At 45.6% G+C, this 20,938-nt stretch overlaps 1 protein-coding gene across 1 annotated transcript in view; it reads left to right on the top strand.

Annotated features, from left to right (window-relative positions):
* Positions 1 to 20,469, top strand: part of CEP120 (centrosomal protein 120) — a 273,530-nt gene extending 253,061 nt beyond the window's left edge. The window contains exon 20 of the mRNA XM_082243777.1: positions 20,053 to 20,469. Coding sequence (XP_082099903.1) covers positions 20,053 to 20,287 — 235 coding nt within the window. The 3' untranslated portion in view covers positions 20,288 to 20,469. The remainder of the gene's footprint in view (positions 1 to 20,052) is intronic.
* Positions 20,470 to 20,938: the final 469 nt, after the last annotated feature.

The following is a 20,938-nucleotide window of genomic DNA, read 5'->3' as shown; positions in this document are numbered from 1 at the left end:
CTTTATTAACACTTTAACACAGAGCAAGGGCAAAAGGCAAAACTTTCTTTGACGGAGACAGCTCCAGAATAATCTTGACCATTGGGTTATGCTGTCCCCTACAGGAATAGGACACTAGGCAGGAAAAAGCTTTACCATGCCTATGGGGCGGTCCCAGGGGGTATGCTCCCACTTCCTGCCATAGGCATTCAGTTTTTTTCTGCTTAGTCAGGAGTAAGGCCCTAGTTCCTTGCTAGCATCTCTGGTCCTAGCATTTTTTCCTTTTTAAGTGGCATTTTTTCCTCTTTTATTATTTTCTGTTCCTGTGAGAACCACCATCAACTGCTGGACTGGGCGACATACTGGATAATCTAGATCCTTAAGGTCTCCCCAGTCTGGCCAGCGAGCGTGCGCAGGATTCAGCTCCACGCTAGGTCAGCTGAAACATAGCCCCACTTGACGGGGGCTGGCATGCAAGGTAAACGTCTCGCGAGGATGCATAGGACCTGGTCGCGGCCTGAGTCTTAGCGTTCCTCCTGGCCGACAACACCCCCATTCCGTTGGAGAAGTGATCTGTCCAGAGCGGTGCCCACCCAGTTCCACAGTATTGTAAGTAGTTGTCACCCCCCCCCCTCCCCCTTGAGGGTTTTAGGGTGGATGTGGGTCCCTCCCTGGGACTGTGGGACCCCCAGGTTCCCTTTCCTCTCCCCAGCTGCTATATTGTCACTGTGGGTCTTCCGTACCCCTCCCTCCCTGGAGGTTGCGAGCTGGCTTTTGCTATGTGCTCTGAAGGGGGGCTTCCTTTGGGGCTGCTGCTGGCCAGTTGTCTCTGGGCGCACATCGGGGGTTACCCACATGGCTGAACCTGGTCTAAAATTTAGGCCGCGGCTTCACGGCCTACCGGCTGCTGCTGTTTGGGAGACTTGAGGTCCAGGATTGGACATACCTTGCCTTCCTTCCTGGGAAACGTGGCCCCAGTGTTGGCATTGTAGCGGCAGCGGGGGGATTGCAGTACTGGGTACCTGGACTATCTTCTTCTGCAAGCAGAGTCTCTGACTGCTCTAAAGGACAACCTGAAAATTACTGTGCGAACTCTGTATGAGTTCAGTTGGAAATTAAATTTCCGAAAATTTGGTTCTGTCCCCCAAGTTGGACTATATGGGTCTGACTCTGGACTCTGCTTCAGCTAGGGTGTTTTTTCCAGGGGGGAAAAAAAAACCTCCAGAGCTGCAGGATGCGACTCGGCAACTGTTGTTCAGCAATCGGTCTTCAGTAAGGACTTGTAGAAATAGATGGTGTAGCGCTTAAAGAATGTTAAATTAAAATGAACACCACAGTCCATGTAAAAATATCAATAATTGGAAGGAAAGTCCATGTCAGAAAGACGTGCTCCCAAAGGTGTAGCCAATCACTTCACACTCCAACAATTCTGTGCAGAGAGACCACCACCAAGAGAAAAGATGGCCCCTTACCGCAATGAATGGATCCCCACTACAGAGATCAGATCCAGCTCTATTCGTACGTCTATATGACCATATCAGACCGTGCCCGGCTCTTAGTGACATCCACATCAACTCCAATGGTTACAGACACAGGTATGGATACATATGTGAAGAAAAGGGGACAACTCCCATAGTGAAGTACAGTAACAAGTGTGTTTATTAAATGCACTGGCATAAAATTGGCAACTCACATTTAGCAGCAGATATTATGGCATGTCTCTCTCATGTATCGCCTTTCGGGTCCGGTTCCCAACCAAGAAAATGGCCGCCGCGTCCCTCGTGTGTCCCAGCGTGGCGTGCCACAAGCTCCTCCTACGCGTTTCGTCGATGGATGACGTCGTCAGGGGGTGTGGCCTGCGGTAAACCAATCACTTTTATACGCCGGACGGGACGGAAGAGGCGGAACTTTGCATAACCACCCAAAACCGGAAGTCGGGTATATGCGCTCCAACAACCGGAACTTTCGGGTCAGAGTACTAAAATTCTCCATCCTGGCGCCCAGCGCTTGCACTCCAGCTCCCTGGAAACATGCGCTTCAGCAGTCGGAACCAGGAAGTTCAACCCTCAATAATCCATACCAGATGTCAATCTAATAACACTCCGAACACAGATCAGAATGTATGGATTGCGGATTGCGATATATATAAGCACTCAATCTAATAATAATGGGGATGCCGTGAAATCACATAATAACGTGACATGGCCAAATCCCCAATTCTGGACAACATTGATACTAATGGGAATGGATGCTTGACTCTTGGCTTCCAAAATACCAGTGGTCCCCATACTTAGTAGCCAAATAGTGCTATAACGCACAAAAACAGCGCCACCATAATGGATCCACCAGGGTGCGCAGTGCCATTAACCGGTCACGGAAACAGACCCCAAAGGCCACATACTAAATACAGTGCCATTAATAAAAACAAAAATCAAAAGTACAATAAAAATACATAAATAAAAACAACAAGAAGAATATAAAAGTTCTATGGGCATCTTTTACTAAGACAATAAATATACCCCAAATTAATAAATATTCTTAGAATTGGGACAAACGATCTGACCATGGGACATCGAGAGGACACATCACCTATGCATTATTGATGAACGCATTGATGTCCCAATCGATGTTTAACCCATGGGGGGCATACGTTTTCAATCGATAAATCCAGCTGGTTTCCAACTGGGAAACACCTCTAGTACGATTGGCACCCCTCCAGCTGCCAGAAAATTTGTCAATTCCCAAAAACACAGTGCCTTTAGGGTCTCCCCCATGGCAAAGATCATAATGACGCGAGACACTGTGCTTTGGGAATTTCTTAATAATATTTGCCACGTGCTCCTGCAGGCGCACATGCAGCATACGAATCGTACGGCCCACATATTCGCGGCCACATGGGCAGCGCAACAAGTAGACCACATGTCGCGTGGTGCAAGTTATGAACGGCTCAATTTTAATATCTAATTGGGTGGAATTGGAGAAGAACGACTCAACCCTTCTTGTCCTACAGGCATTGATTTTGCAAACGGCACAACGTCTGCAGGGGTAAAACCCCCCTCTCTGCTGGAAGAATGAAACAGTTTTGGGCGGATCTATGATGTTGGGAGCCACCTGCAACCGTAAAGGGGGAACACCCCTAAAAATGATCTTAGGGGCTTCCGGCAATACAGATCCCAATATACTGTCATTCCTTAAAACATGCCAATGCCTACGGGTGATCTTTTTGACCGAGAAAAGCTGGATAGAATAGGAGGAAAAAAAGGCATATTGAAAATCCTCATTCGCATCTCGCACCCTCGGTTGCAACAGATCCTCCCTGTTACGGTCATCTGCCTGTACAAGAGCTCTCTCAAGGTCCTCTTCCTTGTACCCTTTTTCCAAAAACTTGGATTTCAGGGTATCCGCCTCCCGCAGAAAGTCAGACCTATTAGAGCAATTTCTCTTCAATCTGAGAAATTGACTGACAGGAACGGACCTAAGCCACGACACATGGTGGCAACTGGATGTGTCAATAAATCCGTTCCTGTCAGTCTCTTTGAAAAAGGTAGAGGTCTCTAAGACATTACCCGCAACCCTAATCCTGAGATCCAAAAAATGGATCTCAGAACTGCTAGATTCATGGGCAAGTATGATACCTCTATCGTTGGCATTGAGCTCCGAGATAAATACATTCAGGGATTCAAAGTCACCATCCCACAGGAGGAGGATGTCATCGATGTACCTCCGCCAGAGGACAACCTCCGGTCTTGGAACGTCACCGATGACATCCTCCTCCCACTTGGCCATGAACAAATTGGCCATACTTGGCGCAAATTTCGCGCCCATGGCCACACCCTTGTTCTGTCTGTAGAAGGTGCCCCCAAACCAGAAGAAGTTATGGGCCATGGCATAGTCAAGGAGGGCCAGAATGTATTGACTCTGAAAGTTCAACATACTACTTTGTCCCAAAAAGTGCTCAACAGCATCTCTCCCATGCCGATGCGAAATCACCGTATACAGTGACGAGACATCGGCAGTAGCTAAAATATAGCTATCCTTCCACTCTATGTCCTTAAGAATGTTGATTACCTGCATAGAGTCTCTTAGGAAGGAGGGTGTTTTCATCACCAGTGGCTGTAAAAAGAAATCGATGTATTTCCCCACCCGGGAGGTAACCGAATCAATGCCACTAATGATTGGCCTCCCGGGTGGGTTCACCGCATCCTTATGCACCTTGGGTAAGTAGTACATGATGGGTACCCTAGGAGCAGAAGGCACCAAAAATGACTTTTCTTTCTTGGTTAGGAGTTTTCTTTCAAATCCCTCTTCCACTAGTGCAATAAGCTCCTTTTTATACGCCACAGTTGGATTACCCCTGAGGGGGATATAGGTTTCCCTATCGGATAGCAACCTCTCCATTTCCTTATTGTAGGCCGAGGTGTCCAAAATAACTATCCCCCCCCCCTTGTCTGCTGGCCTCACAATAATATCCTCCCGTTTTTTTAAAGAACACATTCCTCGTCTAAACATACTGGTCTGATGCACCTTTTTAAGACTAAGGTTGTCCAAATCCTTGGCAACCAAATCCCGAAACACCGTCAGGGAAGGAGCCAGGGAACCAGGAGGATTAAAGAGCGAGGCGTTTGCAAACGGTGTAGCTTTTACTCCCATAACATATTCTGATCTGGGAGCAATTGGGTTCCCCATGAAATGCCTCTTTATGCTCATCTTCCGCACATATTTGTGTAGGTCGATGAACGTGTCAAACTTGTTCAAAGGCTTAGGGGGGGCATATTTCAGGCCATGATTAAGCACATACTTCTCCTCTACAGAGAGGGGAGCCGTGCTTAAATTAAATAGACCTTGATCTTTTAGCGCCGCCTTCTTTTTGTTGCGGACCCTCCTCCCCCCTCTAGTCCCTCTCTTCCTTCTTTCTGCCTCTTGCTCCTGGGGGTCCCCTCCTGAAAAGGGGTATTAGGTGGCCTGTAAGGTCCATATCCCCCAGGTGGATTAGAGCGCGTTGGTTGGGGAGGGTTATAGCCTTGTGTATTACGGGCCCATTGTTCATCCCCTCTCTGATAATAAGGTCCCCCAGGTCGAAGGGGGGGTATGAAGTCCCTCCCCTGTGGGTGTGAGGTGATATACTGAGCCCCACCCTCAAAGCTATCTTGTAGGGGTAGGAATCTGTTCTCAGATACCGGAAACTCCCCTCTAGACTGAGAGGCCGAATTACCCCTGCCCCTACCCCTCCCTCTCCCCCGCCCCCGTCCTCGTCCACGCCTTGGTTGTACCCATGCATTGGAGTTTGGATGGGGGTGGTTAAACTGCTCTGATGGTGGTGTAATGTCCATTGGAGTACTGGGTGGAATAATAGCTTGAGCATTCTGTATCCCAACCGGACCAGTGGTGTCCCTATTAATCTGCCATTTAAAGACAAGTTTGTTCCTATAGTCCCCACTGTCCCTGAGAAATTTCTTTCTCTTTTTATTTTTCTGCTCAATATCCTCCTTCTCCAAATGTTTTTTCAAAGAGTCAGATTTTAGTTTATAAGAGTCTTTAGTCTTAAATTCCTCTAATTTACTCTTAATAGTATTGATCTCCTCATCCAATTTCTTTAACTTAAGCCGTTTTTTGGATACCATGAACCGCAGAAGCTCCAACCCGGCCTTATTAAAGTATTGGTACCATTCATCTCTGTCCAAGACATCGCTTTGCGGCGATACCTCCCACCGCAGGCTCCTAGGCACCATACTCTCTGCCAGGTACTTTTCAAAAAATGCTACATCCCACCCCGTGTGGAGCTCCGTAGTCATGACATTCTTAAGCCTCAAAAAGAGACCATTCATGTCATCTAGAGGCTCCTCAGAGGTGGAAAAAATGCCTTCCAAATTAATGGAGTAAGTTTTCCTGTATTCAAATACATCCATATTGAAAACTAAATTCCTTAAAATACACGGTACCCAAGTCCTGTAAACGTAAAACTGTACCAGTAGAATTTCTATAGTGCTAAATCAAGCACAAGCAGCAGCACATGTACTAATTGTAACAAGATAAAAATATGGGAATTACTGCGCTAAAACATGATTAAATAAGCTTACACACTCAACAATGAATAAAAGCTCAACCTCTCTAAGTGAAAGCTGCCAACACCTGATCATGAATTAGAAAACACAGATCATGAAAAAATTGTAGAAATAGATGGTGTAGCGCTTAAAGAATGTTAAATTAAAATGAACACCACAGTCCATGTAAAAATATCAATAATTGGAAGGAAAGTCCATGTCAGAAAGACGTGCTCCCAAAGGTGTAGCCAATCACTTCACACTCCAACAATTCTGTGCAGAGAGACCACCACCAAGAGAAAAGATGGCCCCTTACCGCAATGAATGGATCCCCACTACAGAGATCAGATCCAGCTCTATTCGTACGTCTATATGACCATATCAGACCGTGCCCGGCTCTTAGTGACATCCACATCAACTCCAATGGTTACAGACACAGGTATGGATACATATGTGAAGAAAAGGGGACAACTCCCATAGTGAAGTACAGTAACAAGTGTGTTTATTAAATGCACTGGCATAAAATTGGCAACTCACATTTAGCAGCAGATATTATGGCATGTCTCTCTCATGTATCGCCTTTCGGGTCCGGTTCCCAACCAAGAAAATGGCCGCCGCGTCCCTCGTGTGTCCCAGCGTGGCGTGCCACAAGCTCCTCCTACGCGTTTCGTCGATAGATGACGTCGTCAGGGGGTGTGGCCTGCGGTAAACCAATCACTTTTATACGCCGGACGGGACGGAAGAGGCGGAACTTTGCATAACCACCCAAAACCGGAAGTCGGGTATATGCGCTCCAACAACCGGAACTTTCGGGTCAGAGTACTAAAATTCTCCATCCTGGCGCCCAGCGCTTGCACTCCAGCTCCCTGGAAACATGCGCTTCAGCAGTCGGAACCAGGAAGTTCAACCCTCAATAATCCATACCAGATGTCAATCTAATAACACTCCGAACACAGATCAGAATGTATGGATTGCGGATTGCGATATATATAAGCACTCAATCTAATAATAATGGGGATGCCGTGAAATCACATAATAACGTGACATGGCCAAATCCCCAATTCTGGACAACATTGATACTAATGGGAATGGATGCTTGACTCTTGGCTTCCAAAATACCAGTGGTCCCCATACTTAGTAGCCAAATAGTGCTATAACGCACAAAAACAGCGCCACCATAATGGATCCACCAGGGTGCGCAGTGCCATTAACCGGTCACGGAAACAGACCCCAAAGGCCACATACTAAATACAGTGCCATTAATAAAAACAAAAATCAAAAGTACAATAAAAATACATAAATAAAAACAACAAGAAGAATATAAAAGTTCTATGGGCATCTTTTACTAAGACAATAAATATACCCCAAATTAATAAATATTCTTAGAATTGGGACAAACGATCTGACCATGGGACATCGAGAGGACACATCACCTATGCATTATTGATGAACGCATTGATGTCCCAATCGATGTTTAACCCATGGGGGGCATACGTTTTCAATCGATAAATCCAGCTGGTTTCCAACTGGGAAACACCTCTAGTACGATTGACACCCCTCCAGCTGCCAGAAAATTTGTCAATTCCCAAAAACACAGTGCCTTTAGGGTCTCCCCCATGGCAAAGATCATAATGACGCGAGACACTGTGCTTTGGGAATTTCTTAATAATATTTGCCACGTGCTCCTGCAGGCGCACATGCAGCATACGAATCGTACGGCCCACATATTCGCGGCCACATGGGCAGCGCAACAAGTAGACCACATGTCGCGTGGTGCAAGTTATGAACGGCTCAATTTTAATATCTAATTGGGTGGAATTGGAGAAGAACGACTCAACCCTTCTTGTCCTACAGGCATTGATTTTGCAAACGGCACAACGTCTGCAGGGGTAAAACCCCCCTCTCTGCTGGAAGAATGAAACAGTTTTGGGCGGATCTATGATGTTGGGAGCCACCTGCAACCGTAAAGGGGGAACACCCCTAAAAATGATCTTAGGGGCTTCCGGCAATACAGATCCCAATATACTGTCATTCCTTAAAACATGCCAATGCCTGCGCACCCTGGTGGATCCATTATGGTGGCGCTGTTTTTGTGCGTTATAGCACTATTTGGCTACTAAGTATGGGGACCACTGGTATTTTGGAAGCCAAGAGTCAAGCATCCATTCCCATTAGTATCAATGTTGTCCAGAATTGGGGATTTGGCCATGTCACGTTATTATGTGATTTCACGGCATCCCCATTATTATTAGATTGAGTGCTTATATATATCGCAATCCGCAATCCATACATTCTGATCTGTGTTCGGAGTGTTATTAGATTGACATCTGGTATGGATTATTGAGGGTTGAACTTCCTGGTTCCGACTGCTGAAGCGCATGTTTCCAGGGAGCTGGAGTGCAAGCGCTGGGCGCCAGGATGGAGAATTTTAGTACTCTGACCCGAAAGTTCCGGTTGTTGGAGCGCATATACCCGACTTCCGGTTTTGGGTGGTTATGCAAAGTTCCGCCTCTTCCGTCCCGTCCGGCGTATAAAAGTGATTGGTTTACCGCAGGCCACACCCCCTGACGACGTCATCTATCGACGAAACGCGTAGGAGGAGCTTGTGGCACGCCACGCTGGGACACACGAGGGACGCGGCGGCCATTTTCTTGGTTGGGAACCGGACCCGAAAGGCGATACATGAGAGAGACATGCCATAATATCTGCTGCTAAATGTGAGTTGCCAATTTTATGCCAGTGCATTTAATAAACACACTTGTTACTGTACTTCACTATGGGAGTTGTCCCCTTTTCTTCACATATGTATCCATACCTGTGTCTGTAACCATTGGAGTTGATGTGGATGTCACTAAGAGCCGGGCACGGTCTGATATGGTCATATAGACGTACGAATAGAGCTGGATCTGATCTCTGTAGTGGGGATCCATTCATTGCGGTAAGGGGCCATCTTCTCTCTTGGTGGTGGTCTCTCTGCACAGAATTGTTGGAGTGTGAAGTGATTGGCTACACCTTTGGGAGCACGTCTTTCTGACATGGACTTTCCTTCCAATTATTGATATTTTTACATGGACTGTGGTGTTCATTTTAATTTAACATTCTTTAAGCGCTACACCATCTATTTCTACAATTTTTTCATGATCTGTGTTTTCTAATTCATGATCAGGTGTTGGCAGCTTTCACTTAGAGAGGTTGAGCTTTTATTCATTGTTGAGTGTGTAAGCTTATTTAATCATGTTTTAGCGCAGTAATTCCCATATTTTTATCTTGTTACAATTAGTACATGTGCTGCTGCTTGTGCTTGATTTAGCACTATAGAAATTCTACTGGTACAGTTTTACGTTTACAGGACTTGGGTACCGTGTATTTTAAGGAATTTAGTTTTCAATATGGATGTATTTGAATACAGGAAAACTTACTCCATTAATTTGGAAGGCATTTTTTCCACCTCTGAGGAGCCTCTAGATGACATGAATGGTCTCTTTTTGAGGCTTAAGAATGTCATGACTACGGAGCTCCACACGGGGTGGGATGTAGCATTTTTTGAAAAGTACCTGGCAGAGAGTATGGTGCCTAGGAGCCTGCGGTGGGAGGTATCGCCGCAAAGCGATGTCTTGGACAGAGATGAATGGTACCAATACTTTAATAAGGCCGGGTTGGAGCTTCTGCGGTTCATGGTATCCAAAAAACGGCTTAAGTTAAAGAAATTGGATGAGGAGATCAATACTATTAAGAGTAAATTAGAGGAATTTAAGACTAAAGACTCTTATAAACTAAAATCTGACTCTTTGAAAAAACATTTGGAGAAGGAGGATATTGAGCAGAAAAATAAAAAGAGAAAGAAATTTCTCAGGGACAGTGGGGACTATAGGAACAAACTTGTCTTTAAATGGCAGATTAATAGGGACACCACTGGTCCGGTTGGGATACAGAATGCTCAAGCTATTATTCCACCCAGTACTCCAATGGACATTACACCACCATCAGAGCAGTTTAACCACCCCCATCCAAACTCCAATGCATGGGTACAACCAAGGCGTGGACGAGGACGGGGGCGGGGGAGAGGGAGGGGTAGGGGCAGGGGTAATTCGGCCTCTCAGTCTAGAGGGGAGTTTCCGGTATCTGAGAACAGATTCCTACCCCTACAAGATAGCTTTGAGGGTGGGGCTCAGTATATCACCTCACACCCACAGGGGAGGGACTTCATACCCCCCCTTCGACCTGGGGGACCTTATTATCAGAGAGGGGATGAACAATGGGCCCGTAATACACAAGGCTATAACCCTCCCCAACCAACGCGCTCTAATCCACCTGGGGGATATGGACCTTACAGGCCACCTAATACCCCTTTTCAGGAGGGGACCCCCAGGAGCAAGAGGCAGAAAGAAGGAAGAGAGGGACTAGAGGGGGGAGGAGGGTCCGCAACAAAAAGAAGGCGGCGCTAAAAGATCAAGGTCTATTTAATTTAAGCACGGCTCCCCTCTCTGTAGAGGAGAAGTATGTGCTTAATCATGGCCTGAAATATGCCCCCCCTAAGCCTTTGAACAAGTTTGACACGTTCATCGACCTACACAAATATGTGCGGAAGATGAGCATAAAGAGGCATTTCATGGGGAACCCAATTGCTCCCAGATCAGAATATGTTATGGGAGTAAAAGCTACACCGTTTGCAAACGCCTCGCTCTTTAATCCTCCTGGTTCCCTGGCTCCTTCCCTGACGGTGTTTCGGGATTTGGTTGCCAAGGATTTGGACAACCTTAGTCTTAAAGAGGTGCATCAGACCAGTATGTTTAGACGAGGAATGTGTTCTTTAAAAAAACGGGAGGATATTATTGTGAGGCCAGCAGACAAGGGGGGGGGGATAGTTATTTTGGACACCTCGGCCTACAATAAGGAAATGGAGAGGTTGCTATCCGATAGGGAAACCTATATCCCCCTCAGGGGTAATCCAACTGTGGCGTATAAAAAGGAGCTTATTGCACTAGTGGAAGAGGGATTTGAAAGAAAACTCCTAACCAAGAAAGAAAAGTCATTTTTGGTGCCTTCTGCTCCTAGGGTACCCATCATGTACTACTTACCCAAGGTGCATAAGGATGCGGTGAACCCACCCGGGAGGCCAATCATTAGTGGCATTGATTCGGTTACCTCCCGGGTGGGGAAATACATCGATTTCTTTTTACAGCCACTGGTGATGAAAACACCCTCCTTCCTAAGAGACTCTATGCAGGTAATCAACATTCTTAAGGACATAGAGTGGAAGGATAGCTATATTTTAGCTACTGCCGATGTCTCGTCACTGTATACGGTGATTTCGCATCGGCATGGGAGAGATGCTGTTGAGCACTTTTTGGGACAAAGTAGTATGTTGAACTTTCAGAGTCAATACATTCTGGCCCTCCTTGACTATGCCATGGCCCATAACTTCTTCTGGTTTGGGGGCACCTTCTACAGACAGAACAAGGGTGTGGCCATGGGCGCGAAATTTGCGCCAAGTATGGCCAATTTGTTCATGGCCAAGTGGGAGGAGGATGTCATCGGTGACGTTCCAAGACCGGAGGTTGTCCTCTGGCGGAGGTACATCGATGACATCCTCCTCCTGTGGGATGGTGACTTTGAATCCCTGAATGTATTTATCTCGGAGCTCAATGCCAACGATAGAGGTATCATACTTGCCCATGAATCTAGCAGTTCTGAGATCCATTTTTTGGATCTCAGGATTAGGGTTGCGGGTAATGTCTTAGAGACCTCTACCTTTTTCAAAGAGACTGACAGGAACGGATTTATTGACACATCCAGTTGCCACCATGTGTCGTGGCTTAGGTCCGTTCCTGTCAGTCAATTTCTCAGATTGAAGAGAAATTGCTCTAATAGGTCTGACTTTCTGCGGGAGGCGGATACCCTGAAATCCAAGTTTTTGGAAAAAGGGTACAAGGAAGAGGACCTTGAGAGAGCTCTTGTACAGGCAGATGACCGTAACAGGGAGGATCTGTTGCAACCGAGGGTGCGAGATGCGAATGAGGATTTTCAATATGCCTTTTTTTCCTCCTATTCTATCCAGCACTTCTCGGTCAAAAAGATCATCCGTAGGCATTGGCATGTTTTAAGGAATGACAGTATATTGGGATCTGTATTGCCGGAAGCCCCTAAGATCATTTTTAGGGGTGTTCCCCCTTTACGGTTGCAGGTGGCTCCCAACATCATAGATCCGCCCAAAACTGTTTCATTCTTCCAGCAGAGAGGGGGGTTTTACCCCTGCAGACGTTGTGCCGTTTGCAAAATCAATGCCTGTAGGACAAGAAGGGTTGAGTCGTTCTTCTCCAATTCCACCCAATTAGATATTAAAATTGAGCCGTTCATAACTTGCACCACGCGACATGTGGTCTACTTGTTGCGCTGCCCATGTGGCCGCGAATATGTGGGCCGTACGATTCGTATGCTGCATGTGCGCCTGCAGGAGCACGTGGCAAATATTATTAAGAAATTCCCAAAGCACAGTGTCTCGCGTCATTATGATCTTTGCCATGGGGGAGACCCTAAAGGCACTGTGTTTTTGGGAATTGACAAATTTTCTGGCAGCTGGAGGGGTGCCAATCGTACTAGAGGTGTTTCCCAGTTGGAAACCAGCTGGATTTATCGATTGAAAACGTATGCCCCCCATGGGTTAAACATCGATTGGGACATCAATGCGTTCATCAATAATGCATAGGTGATGTGTCCTCTCGATGTCCCATGGTCAGATCGTTTGTCCCAATTCTAAGAATATTTATTAATTTGGGGTATATTTATTGTCTTAGTAAAAGATGCCCATAGAACTTTTATATTCTTCTTGTTGTTTTTATTTATGTATTTTTATTGTACTTTTGATTTTTGTTTTTATTAATGGCACTGTATTTAGTATGTGGCCTTTGGGGTCTGTTTCCGTGACCGGTTAATGGCACTGCGCACCCTGGTGGATCCATTATGGTGGCGCTGTTTTTGTGCGTTATAGCACTATTTGGCTACTAAGTATGGGGACCACTGGTATTTTGGAAGCCAAGAGTCAAGCATCCATTCCCATTAGTATCAATGTTGTCCAGAATTGGGGATTTGGCCATGTCACGTTATTATGTGATTTCACGGCATCCCCATTATTATTAGATTGAGTGCTTATATATATCGCAATCCGCAATCCATACATTCTGATCTGTGTTCGGAGTGTTATTAGATTGACATCTGGTATGGATTATTGAGGGTTGAACTTCCTGGTTCCGACTGCTGAAGCGCATGTTTCCAGGGAGCTGGAGTGCAAGCGCTGGGCGCCAGGATGGAGAATTTTAGTACTCTGACCCGAAAGTTCCGGTTGTTGGAGCGCATATACCCGACTTCCGGTTTTGGGTGGTTATGCAAAGTTCCGCCTCTTCCGTCCCGTCCGGCGTATAAAAGTGATTGGTTTACCGCAGGCCACACCCCCTGACGACGTCATCTATCGACGAAACGCGTAGGAGGAGCTTGTGGCACGCCACGCTGGGACACACGAGGGACGCGGCGGCCATTTTCTTGGTTGGGAACCGGACCCGAAAGGCGATACATGAGAGAGACATGCCATAATATCTGCTGCTAAATGTGAGTTGCCAATTTTATGCCAGTGCATTTAATAAACACACTTGTTACTGTACTTCACTATGGGAGTTGTCCCCTTTTCTTCACATATGTATCCATACCTGTGTCTGTAACCATTGGAGTTGATGTGGATGTCACTAAGAGCCGGGCACGGTCTGATATGGTCATATAGACGTACGAATAGAGCTGGATCTGATCTCTGTAGTGGGGATCCATTCATTGCGGTAAGGGGCCATCTTTTCTCTTGGTGGTGGTCTCTCTGCACAGAATTGTTGGAGTGTGAAGTGATTGGCTACACCTTTGGGAGCACGTCTTTCTGACATGGACTTTCCTTCCAATTATTGATATTTTTACATGGACTGTGGTGTTCATTTTAATTTAACATTCTTTAAGCGCTACACCATCTATTTCTACAATTTTTTCATGATCTGTGTTTTCTAATTCATGATCAGGTGTTGGCAGCTTTCACTTAGAGAGGTTGAGCTTTTATTCATTGTTGAGTGTGTAAGCTTATTTAATCATGTTTTAGCGCAGTAATTCCCATATTTTTATTCAGTAAGGACTTGCATGCGGGCGCTGTGCCTGATGGTGTCTACCTTCGAGGCAGTTCCATTTTCCCAGTTCCACTCGAGCCTCTGCAAAGGGAGATTCTTGCCAAGTGGGACAAGGATCCACAATCTCTAGATAATCTGATCCTGTTGAGCCAGGATTCAAAAGGGTCCCTAATAGGGTGGCTTTGCTCTCTGGCGCTTCAACGGGGCGAATCCTTCCTTCCCCTGTACTGGACAGTGGTCCCCGCGGTTGCCAACCTGTCCGGGTGGGGAAGAGTTTTGGGCATTGGTGTGCTCAAGGGGTCTGGACTCTAGAGGAGTCGAGGCTACCGATTAATATACTGGAATTTTGGGCGGTAACATTTGTCTAGCTCATTGGACAAATCGCCTTCAGGAGTGCTGGGTAAGAATTCAATAGGACAAATTCCATGGCCTTGGATATAAAGCGATCACCAACGGGGCACAAGAAGTGTCCTGGTGGCTCGGTAGGTAGCTGGCATTCTGAGGTTCAGCTGTGTCTCCAGTGGGGAACTCCCGAGGTGGACCTGTTTGCCTTTCGTCTCAACAGGAAGGTACAGAGATGTGGCAAGGTCTTGGGATCCTCTGGCTGACGTTACAGAGGCACTGGTGTCTCCTTGGGACCAGTATCTTCTGATATACGCCTTTCCTCTGCTTAAACTTCTGCCAAGTCTCCTGGGAAGGATCGAGGCAAAAGGGATCTGGTAATCCTAGTGGCTGCAGACTGGCCTCGCCGGTCTTGGTACGCCGATCTGATACGGCTGGTCGCCGATGCCCCATGGAGACTTCCTCTCAGAGAAGATCTATTAGCCCAAGGGCCAATCTTCCATCCTGCTTTACAGTCGCTAGCTTTAACGGCTTGGCCGCTGAAAGTCAGGTGTTGAAGGATAGGGGGTTGTCTGAATCGGTGATTCCCGTGTTGTAAAAGGCTAGAAAATCTACCTCCTAGGAAGTTTTTGACATGCATTGCGTGGTGTGAGTCTCTTGGGGTTCATCCCCGTTCTCTTTCAGTGGCTCGGATTTTAGCATTCCTCTAACAAGGTGTTGAGCAGCACCTGACATTGGGTACCATCAAGGGCCGGGTTTTCAGGCTTGGTGGTCTTCTTTTACTCTTTTGGCTATGCATTCTTTGGTTCGCACCGTTCTTCAGGGGGTTCGCAATTTGCTTCCCCCAGTACCGTTGCCTCCGTGGGATCTCAATTGGTCCTGTTGTTTCTCCAGTACCCACCTTTCGAAAATATTCACAAGCTTCCTCAGCTTACATTGTCCCAGAAGGTAGCCTTCTTGGTGGCTATTAGTTCTGCACGCAGGGTGTCGGAGCTGGCAGTGTTGTCTCGTCGTTTACCTTACCTGATGGTTCACAGAGATAAAGTGGTGCTTCATCCTTGTCAGTGGTTCCTTCTTAAGGTTGTTTCTTGTTTCCATCTGAATGAAGACCTTGTGTTGTCTTCCCTGTGTCCTAAACCTAAACATCCAAAGGAGATTGCCTTGCACTCTCTGGATGTGGGTTGGGCGATCAGGGTGTACCTTGCTGCAACCGAGTTGTTTAGGAAATCAGCCTTACGGTTTGTACTTACAGAATGACCTTGCAAAACGTTGTTCGCCTCTGCCGTGACCATTTCCAGCTGGACAAGACAGACCGTGGTGCAGGCCTATTCCATCAAGGGTCAGATTCCTCCGTTCCCTGTTAAGGCACATTCTGCACGGGCGCTTATTCCTCCTGGGCCTTCCACCATCGGGCGTCAGTGGTGCAGGTTGGCAAGATGGTCACTAGGTCATTCATGCACACTTTCACAAAATTTTATAAAATAGATTTGCTGGCATCTGCGGATGCTGCTTTTGGTTGCTTCTGCACGAGTCCCTTCTACAGTATGTTGGCCATACAGTGTGTGTACATGTCATTTTTTTCAGGTGCGTGTGATCCTCATTGCCTTTCCACGATCCCCACTGCACATCTGCAATCCTCTGGGCATTACCTGGACTCCCTTCTGTTTTACAACGACCTGATCACAAACAGCAATCAACTTTTCCAGTCTTAACAAGACTCTTTCCCTGTGTGTAAAGACCCATTTGACAAAAGGCTTGAAGCTCTTTCTAAAGCTCTATTGTACTAGCAGGTCCTGTTCTCTAACCTGCTATTATGGCCATGTCCATCTAGCAGACCCTGGCTGTCTAATTCAAGGTTACATCTCTGGAGCCTGGATCTATCATGATGGATACGTCTGTCCAACAACTGGAGTTCATGCCTCTAGCCCTACTCTACTATGTAGAGCAGCTAGTGGATATTATGCGCCAAATATCCAGAAAGAGCTTCCTTTTGGTGCACACTTTGCCTCAGTTGTTTGTAAACGGAGCATCAGTGCCGAAAACCACTCTTGTGAATGCCCTTTGACAAATAACTTCTCTTTGGTGAATCCCTGAATTGCTTTATTAAATAGCCCACTAAGGTAAATTGTACTCTTTTTGCCCCAGAAAAAGAAGGCAAAACCTCTATTTCGGAATTCCCCCTACTCCTAAGGCTAGGAAGATTTGTTTTAGTTTTAGTTTCTTACTCCTCCAGAGCAAAGCCTGGCACTCAGTTCCACCATATTTCCTGGATCATTAAGTCCTCCAAATCCACCAGCAAGTCCTGCTCACAATGAGGGGGCTCCTTCACTTGTCAGTCGAGGTCAACTATTTTTGCCTTCAGCCATTTGATTCTTGGACATTTCAGGAATGTGTAGCCCCTGGATGCAATGTTCTGGACCCAAACTGGAGTTTGTCTTTGCCTCCACCCACCCTGCTTCATACAGTCATTCTTGCCAACATCCCTGAAAAGATTGGTGGACTTTCACACTGCTTTGGCAAAGCTCCTCTCACAAGAGGTCATTATCATTGTCCTGGGAAAAGGGAGGTTTCTGTTAAAAAATGTTCACTATTCCCAGAGCAAAAGGGGCATTAGCCCAATACTGGACCTAAAGGTTCTCAGCACCTTCCACCAGGTAAGTAATTGCTTCCCTCCATCCAGAAGACCTTTTGGCCTCTGTGGAAATCAAGGATACCTACTTGCATGTCTCTATCTTTCCCGCACATCAACACTATTTTAATTTAGCTGTGAAAACCCAAAATTACCAATTTGGTGCCATTCTCCTTTGGACTCTCCACCGCACATCTGGTCTTCACCAAGACTCTAGCCCCTGTTCTTGCTCTGTTTAACTTGCAAGGCATCCCCATACTGGGATATAAGGATGACCTCCTAATGTCTAATGGACTTTGCAGACCTTACAGAGATTCAGGTGCATGCTAAATCTCCAGAAATCCGTGCTGGAATGGTCTCCTAGTTTGGAGTATCTGGACCCAACCTTGTATACCACCCTAAGCAATGTTTTTCTCCCTCCGGACAAACCCCAGCTCCGACTTTCATACTCTACATTCCAACAGTCAACCAACCCTTCACTTTCATTTGAGAATTTTGGGCCTAATGGTGGACATGTTTTGAGGCATCTCCATATGTCCAATTTTACTCCATAGCATTGCAGCTCAATTTTCTGGCAGGGTGGAACAAGAAGGCGCGGTTTCTGGACCATCTCATATTCCTTACCAACAAAGCCAGACTTGCCCTGGCATGGGGTGGGTCCCAAGTTCAATGCTGGAACAAGGGATATCTTCCCTCCTAATTGTTGGAAGGATACTTGCAATGGTTACTAGCCTGTTGGGCTTTGTGGAGTTCTAGAATACCCTCTTGGTACAAGGGTCTTGGTTTTTGGACAAAGCACATCTTCACATTCAGTCAATAGTTTGGAACTCATGTGTGATTCGTTTATACCTTTACTGATAGACCTCTCATCTATAAGATCGTATGACTAGAACTCAAGCTGACAATTCCACGCCAATAATTTACATCAACCATCAGGGAGAAATTAGAAGTCTCCCAGCTAAAAGAGAAGTGAATCGGATTCTGGCTTGGGCAGAATCTCTCCAGCCACTGTCTTGCATGCACATGTCGGGCGTAGAAAATTGGCAGGTGGACGTCCTCGTCCGCCATCAGTGACTGAACTCCCAAGAATGATCCCTTCACCCTGAGGTCTTTTAAAACCTCTGATGCAGGTGGGGAATGCAGGATTTTGACAACCAGTTTCAACAACAAACGGAGCATATTGTCTCCAAGGCTCATTGATCATCCAGGCTTTGCAGCAAATACTCTGGGATCAGTTCAACCTACTCTATGCCTTTCCTCCTCTGAAACTTTCATTGCTTGCTCTACAGCAGTGATGGCGAACCTTGGCACCCCAGATGTTTTGGAAGTACATTTCCCATGATGCTCATGCACTCTGCAGTGTAGTTGAGCATAGTGGGAAATGCAGCTCCAAAACATCTGGGGTGCCAAGGTTCACCATCACTGCTCTACAGCATTAAGATGGAGGGCATTTCAGTTATTCTCTTAGCACTAGAGATGGATGTGAAATTCTCAGTGGACCCTCCCAGATCATCCAGATCTTCTGTCCCAAGGGCCTGTTTACCACGCTTCTTGGGCGCTTGAGTTGTACTAGGAAATTAACTTCTCACAAAGCTTACCATTGCATTTCGAAGACATTACTCATGGTGCGAGACCAGGTGATATGTAGTGGATTTTGAATGCAGGGAGGGCCTTGGTGATCGTGCCAGGTAGTATGAAAAATACAATGGGCTGTCAAACTGTGGGGTAAGGGGTTGCTATTTTAAGTGGACCAAACTTGATTAACTATGCTATCCCTGTGCTGCCACCAACTTTTCAAATTATGTACAGTATGAGAGACAGCCAGTACTACATGTGATTCAAGTTTCTTCCTTGTGTCACAGATCACCAGCTTTTCTCCCTACTCTGGAAGAATGTTTTCTGCTTCAACTCCTTTCTTAGTGCCACAGGCTATAAAACATTGTGGGAACTTTAACGACTAACGTACCCTCCGCTGTCGTTCTTCAAGGCATTCCATCTGTGATACTCTTTGCATAGCTTAAGTGGTGGCCACTTTCGCTTCCCCCCTTTTAACCGATTTAGAAAAATTGAATACTACTTTCTGTTCAGTCAGGAATGGCCTATCTCTTTCCTACAAGCTGCTTGCCTGTGCATCAGACTAACGAGATCCACCCTATGTCACTATGTGGGAATCTGATTTTAGCATCAGTTTTTCCAAACCAACAGAAGACCCGTATTTCACAATTTGCTCATAATGCATCTCTTTCCAGTTCCATACAGGAAACGGGCTTCAAAATTTTGACACACTGGTATAGGATCACCACAGTCATACAACCAACCTGCTGGATTTTGCATGCAATGATCTCTAGCAGCTGGTATAGCCGCTAGCAATAGTCAAGGTCTTCTTCCGGGGGGTGGGGGCTGGCAGGAACTGCTTCCCCCCCCACCAGGAGAATAAAATAGCTCGGCGGAAAGAATTCCCCTGTCAACACTGTCTGTGTTGATGGTGGAATCAAGCAAATTTTTTTTCTGCAACCACAGGAAATTCTTTCTGCGTATTGACTGCTAAAGTCTAAATAAATGTCGTGGAAATCTTGTTTGCACTGCCAATGAAAATGCTTCCTATTTCCACAAAACCAGGTGAAACTAAGGTGCAATTAAGTATTTTGCATACAGAAAGACGTGTTTATATGAGGCTTTCAGAGAATTTAACGGAACCCCAGAAACATAGAGAATAATTAAATAGGGTTTTTTAGGCTATGAAGCATTGGTAGCCAAGGAAGGATGTTTGGTGACATTCTGTCATATCCAAAGAAGTGCAATCCATCCATACATCTTGGATAGTGTGTTGGTAGATACATCTTGAATAGTGTGTTGGTGGCTCTTTGACATAGTCAGATGTCACATCATGAATTTCGTTTGTCTTTAGGTTAAGACTACAAGAAGACAGAAAGCAAGCCCCTGATACTGGAAATGCTGCTGATCAGAGACTGGCTTTTTCAGGGTCCCACAAACAAGATGAAGGTTTGGATGACTTCCTATCTCGACTAATTGAAGAAAGGGACACCTTGTTAAGGACTGGAGTATATACTCATGAAGACCGAATCATTAGTGAACTGGATCGTCAGATCAGAGAAACCATGGCAAAAAGGAGCATTAGATAGTGCTTGTTTCATTTTACCACATGATATTGGTCGCTAATAATACTGTACATAGACTCTGCAGTGGTTTTCAATTTTTTTGAACACAAGATAAGAAGTATTTTTGTAATTTTTTAAATTCAAGTTTGTACTAAATACCTTCTTTTATTTATAAAACTTCTATTGCTATGTTCTGTACATTTTCATTTTGTTAAGTTTGTTTTTTGAATGAATGCAGGAACTGAACAAGTTACAATAGTTGTGCCTTAAAAAAGTACCGTATATATTTTGTCTCCTATGATTTCTTAACCATTCTTCAATTTGAATGCAAATTATGTCATTACATGTGTGTTTTAAGGTTATGAATCGCTGACAGTAATGCTGGTACCTGAAAAATGGCTGGATCATGACTGTCATCTAATGGCTGTGGAATCTTGAGCATTTGAAGCAAAGTGGATCACATCTCCAGGCTCTAATGTTTTAAGTTTTTTTTTTTTTTCCCCCAGATGGAAGATAAATGCTACAAAAAAGAGGACCACTGCTCTAAATTTTCCCCTAGTTAGGAGAAACTATATGTTATTTCATAACCGAGATTATGGTAATGGACAGTTCTTTTCCACATTTCTCACATAAATAAATACCCCATGTCAAACACATTAGTAAAAACTTTTGGGT

Source organism: Pelophylax lessonae (assembly GCF_965119305.1).
Source record: "Pelophylax lessonae genome assembly, chromosome: 1".
Lineage (NCBI taxonomy): Eukaryota > Metazoa > Chordata > Amphibia > Anura > Ranidae > Pelophylax > Pelophylax lessonae.
This window is presented reverse-complemented; position numbering and strand designations above follow the sequence as displayed.